The following is a 4344-nucleotide window of genomic DNA, read 5'->3' on the forward strand; positions in this document are numbered from 1 at the left end:
TCTGTCGTTTGAAAGGCATTTTCAAAAAGACATTTATACATATTTTCGCGCTTCCTGAAAACCCCAGAAAAAGAAAAAGTGCCCGTCATAAAGAAATCTCATGTAATGTGGACCAAGGACGTCTCGTTTCAAAGGTGAAATAGCACTGCAGAGTCCAGACTCTGGTTCTTTTCTGGGGTTAAATCGCAGCCATTGTAGCCACGCGCGTGTAACAATTGTGCAATCATGTCGATGAGGATTACAAGTCGAGCCTCGAGACCCAACAAAGGAGGACGGGTTTGACATCTTCGGAGTTAGGACTCTGTTGGCTTTCTTCATTATAATGAGCAGGTAAGAATCAAGATATTTCCCAAAGGAGAGTCGCGTCGGCTGCAATTCTCCTAGCCATTCGCCTCTCTCCTCTCGCGAGCCCAAAGACGCCGCCCTCGTTTAGCACATCGTAAATAACATCAGATTCCGAGTATTGACACATTGGGAAATGAGATGCGCAGACCCAATCACTCCTTTCCGAGCACGCTTCTCTGATGTCTCTTCTTCATCTGTCTAGACGTATACGACACCCTGTCATCCACCATCCATAGTCTGTCTTCAAAACTTCAGTCTTCCATCACTGCATCTCTGCATGATCACGAGACTGACTCTAGGTAGCATAACACGTGGGATCTCTATACACCTAGCGAATCAAAGAAGTGGAGAAAGAAAGAGAGCTGCTGGTAATTACCGGTGGGAATGACGAGGCCGAGTGGAGAGGTGTATACTGTCGATGCCACTTTGCAGATCATGAGCCGGGGACCAGACGAAATCTCTCTATCTCCAGCAGCTGCAGCCGCGCCCGTAGCCAAAACAGCGGAGACCGCCACTTTCCCGCAGACATGCTTCAACTGCGCGAGCCTTCTTCTAGGTACTGATCAGGATTCAGCTGAGTGCACTACGTAATAGCACTTGTGCAATGTGTCTAATTCACGAGCAAATAATTACGCTCGATAATTAATTTCTGCCTGCACGCTGCATGCAGGCTTGTCTCTCCTTGCTTCCCCATACGCAATCCAGAAAGCGGGGTGGAGTGTGACCTTGCTAGGACTGGTGCTCATCCCGGGGGTCTACTTCTACTCCGCGATCCTGCTGTCGCGGTGCATGGACCGGCACCGCGACCTCACGTCCTACGTCGACATTAGCGGCAGGGCCTACGGCCGGGCGGGCCTTCTCGTCTTCAGCGTCGTGTTCTACCTGGAGATCTTCGCCACGCTGATCGGGTACGCTGTGGCCATCGGCGACAACCTGGTCCAGCTCTTCCCTCACTCCCCGGGCCTCGGCGGCCTCCACCGGCGCCCCTTTCTCACCCTCCTGGCCGGCCTCATCATCCTGCCCACCGCTTGGCTGCGCGACATGAGCGCCCTCTCCATCACCTCCGTCCTCTCCCTCCTGAGCATGGGGGTCGTCATGCTCTCGCTCGCCATCGCCGCCCTCTCCCACCAAGTCCACTTCTCGAACTCCCTCCACATTGTGCATGCGCATTGGCTGCCCGTCTCCTCTTCCATTTTCCTCTTCTGCTATAGCGGCCATGTTGTGGTTCCAAGCATCTACGCCACCATGAGAGATAGGACTAAGTTCACCAAGGTCAGTTTTCTCCGTCAATGCAATGCCGTAGGGAAAATTGTCAAAGTCACTCGAATTTCACCGTTGCAAAAGCTTCAAACTAAGTTTCAATGCACCCACAAAGTCACTCGAAGACATATGACGGCTACTTTGTAAGCTGGAACTATGCAACAACCCGCTGTCAATTTGCTAATGACGTCTAAATAACTGTACAATAAAATCCGACCCCTGATGCTTAATGTACGCTCAGTACTCACAACTCGTTTGTTCTCTGTGCTTAGGCAATCACTTTCAGCTTTAGTTTGGCCGTTCTATGCTATGGTGGTCTTGGGCTACTTGGAGCTCTCATATTCGGAGACCAAATCAAGTCCCAAGTGAATCTGAACCTTCCCTTCAAATATCCCATCTCAAAGATTGCAACATGGATGACAATAATGGTTCCGATAACCAAGTTCGCCTTGGTGTTATCTCCTCTATCCAATGCAATGGACGGAGTTCTTCGACAATTCATGCCCTCCAAAGTGCACCTTATTGTAGCTTCTACAATCATGCGCTCCATTGCAACAGCATGCATATTCGCTATAGCCTTGCTCTTTCCTTACTTTGGCTATATCTTGGCACTCATTGGGGCAAGCTTGAGTGTGCTTTTATGTGTTATCTTTCCATGCCTTTTCTACATTAAGATCATGGGAGACAAACTGAGCACCTGGCAAGTTCTTAGTCTTGTAGTCTTAGTCATGCTCGGTGTCATCACTGGAGTAACTTGCACGATCTTCTCAATCATCAGCTACATAAAGAATCGTCATGCACAATAAGATGCAATGTCTTTGCAATGGAAAATGTTCTATTTTTATTTAACTTACTAAGCTAGCACATTGTTGCAATAGTCTTCAACCTTACAAAATGCCTTTGAAATAACAATGATTTGATGGGTTTAACATGATTTAATCAAATATGGATAATCATGCAAAAGTTAGAGACACCTTTTACAACTCATTGGAGCTCAATTTCTTGTTGCCTAAATATTGAACCTTGAATGGTAGGATGGAGTGGAGATGCCACCTATGGCAATGCAACAAACTTATTCACATGGTTCTCTTAGTTACTTCTCAGTACAAAGTGTTTGCATTTAAATCCTTACTCTTTGGAAAGGTAAATACATTGTGACCTATAATAGGTGGTTCAAAACTTGTACAAAATTTGGTTAATTCTATAATTTGGTGAAGTTGTCATGACAATAAAACAAAATCTTGCTTGCTAGTTTCTTATTAGAATCTCATTACAAACAATATATCTCAAGTCTATTTCTAACGTTGTGTAGTTCATACCATTTGTAAATGGTTGAGATATAACAATGTGAAATTTCTATTCTAGCATTGCATGGATCATCTCATTTGGACTAGAGACACATAGCACATGGCAAGAAATAAAGTGGTGTGAATTGGTCCCACAACAAAAGTTTGCTATATGGCAAGAGATATCACAACATATTTTAAATGCACATTTTGAAAAAATGCATATTTCATAAATGATTTTTATTTTGCCGCCCTAACCCCATCATCTTTAACTTTAATTTCATTATCCTACACTATAGTTTCCTTTGGATATTCCCACCTCTCGTGTTTTGCAATGAATGAAGTCCTACATGAATCTCAACCTTCCATTTAGTTTTCCCACCTCCAATACTACCATTTGGTTGAAAATCATGCTTCATACAACCAAATCTACCATGGTATTATTTTCTATGTCCAATAGAATGCAGAATGTCTTTTAAAAATTCTCCTCTTCCAAAATTGCAACTTGGATGATGGTAATGGCTCATATAACCAAGTTTATCATATTGCTATCTTCTTTACCCAAGGTGATGGATAAAGTCCTCCATCATTTTTTCCTATAAAATTTCACTTGGATGGTAACAGTGTTATCTCCTAAATCCTATGCAAGTGATAAAGTCCTTCAATAATTCTTGTTCTCCAAGAATTAATTTTTTGTTTCTACAAACGTCCACTACAAAGGGTTAGGCCCATAGATGGTTGTATTGAAGCATTTTTTGAATTGGAAAAAAGGCTTATGGATGCATCTATGATCCCTATTAACCACCCATCAAAAGATCCATGTCCAAGGTCGCACTTACATTATGATATGTAAGAAAAAAATTGAATGCTTAATTTACTGCATTTAAACTTACAATTTTCATGCCCTTTTAAATGTGAAAAGGAACATGACTCTACCTATAAATTTCCCTGGCTAATTCACTATATGTATGCCCTCTATAACACGTGCATTCAAGGCCTATTTATAAATATCCTTATCTTTGAATTTTCCCGTAATAAAACATAACCCTTTTCTATTCAATTTGAAAGTAACCCCTTTATATGGGACCCTTTTGTATATGTAAAAAATGTGTAAAAATGGTAGTTTTGAAATCCCTTATGTTGAATCCACCTGATTCATACATATATTTATGACTAACCTCCTATTAATGATGCGGGATCTAGAGCATGACACAGGTGGTAGCTATGGAGGATGGAAGATAAAGACACAACTCATGTTAACATGACAATGTAGACAACTGTTACACAAGTGAATTAGGTTTCAAGATTGAGACTTGAACTCATAAACAAAATCTTGTGTATGGACAACAATGACACAGACACTTGACATGAGAGACAAGTACTATTGCATTATCATCATATGAAAGTGATAGTTCAAGTACATCATTATATAGAGTTCTTTGGTAGCACTTAA

The 4344-nt window shown here is 42.2% G+C and overlaps 1 protein-coding gene across 1 annotated transcript; it reads left to right on the forward strand.

Moving 5' to 3' along the window:
* Nucleotides 1-367: 367 nt before the first annotated feature.
* LOC148020835 (amino acid transporter AVT1A-like) lies at nt 368-2429 on the forward strand. Its single transcript, XM_087699465.1, has 3 exons — nt 368-901; nt 1016-1617; nt 1878-2429. Exons 1-3 carry the CDS (start codon nt 730-732, stop codon nt 2409-2411), a joined length of 1308 nt encoding a protein of 435 aa, XP_087555591.1. The 5' UTR covers nt 368-729; the 3' UTR covers nt 2412-2429.
* Nucleotides 2430-4344: the final 1915 nt, after the last annotated feature.

The sequence above is a fragment of the Lygodium microphyllum genome, chromosome 18 (assembly GCF_053477565.2).
Source record: "Lygodium microphyllum isolate KBCC chromosome 18, Lygodium_microphyllum_v1.1.10, whole genome shotgun sequence".
NCBI lineage: Eukaryota > Viridiplantae > Streptophyta > Polypodiopsida > Schizaeales > Lygodiaceae > Lygodium > Lygodium microphyllum.

What these genes read in the sequence shown, in the direction of transcription:
- LOC148020835 (XM_087699465.1), top strand. Translation starts at nt 730, where the DNA reads ATGACGAGGCCGAGTGGAGAGGTGTATACTGTCGATGCCACTTTGCAG. An exon ending in CTGCGCGAGCCTTCTTCTAG is followed by an intron (nt 902 to 1,015) that starts GTACTGATCAGG and finishes CGCTGCATGCAG; the next exon opens with GCTTGTCTCTCCTTGCTTCC. An exon ending in ATAGGACTAAGTTCACCAAG is followed by an intron (nt 1,618 to 1,877) that starts GTCAGTTTTCTC and finishes CTCTGTGCTTAG; the next exon opens with GCAATCACTTTCAGCTTTAG.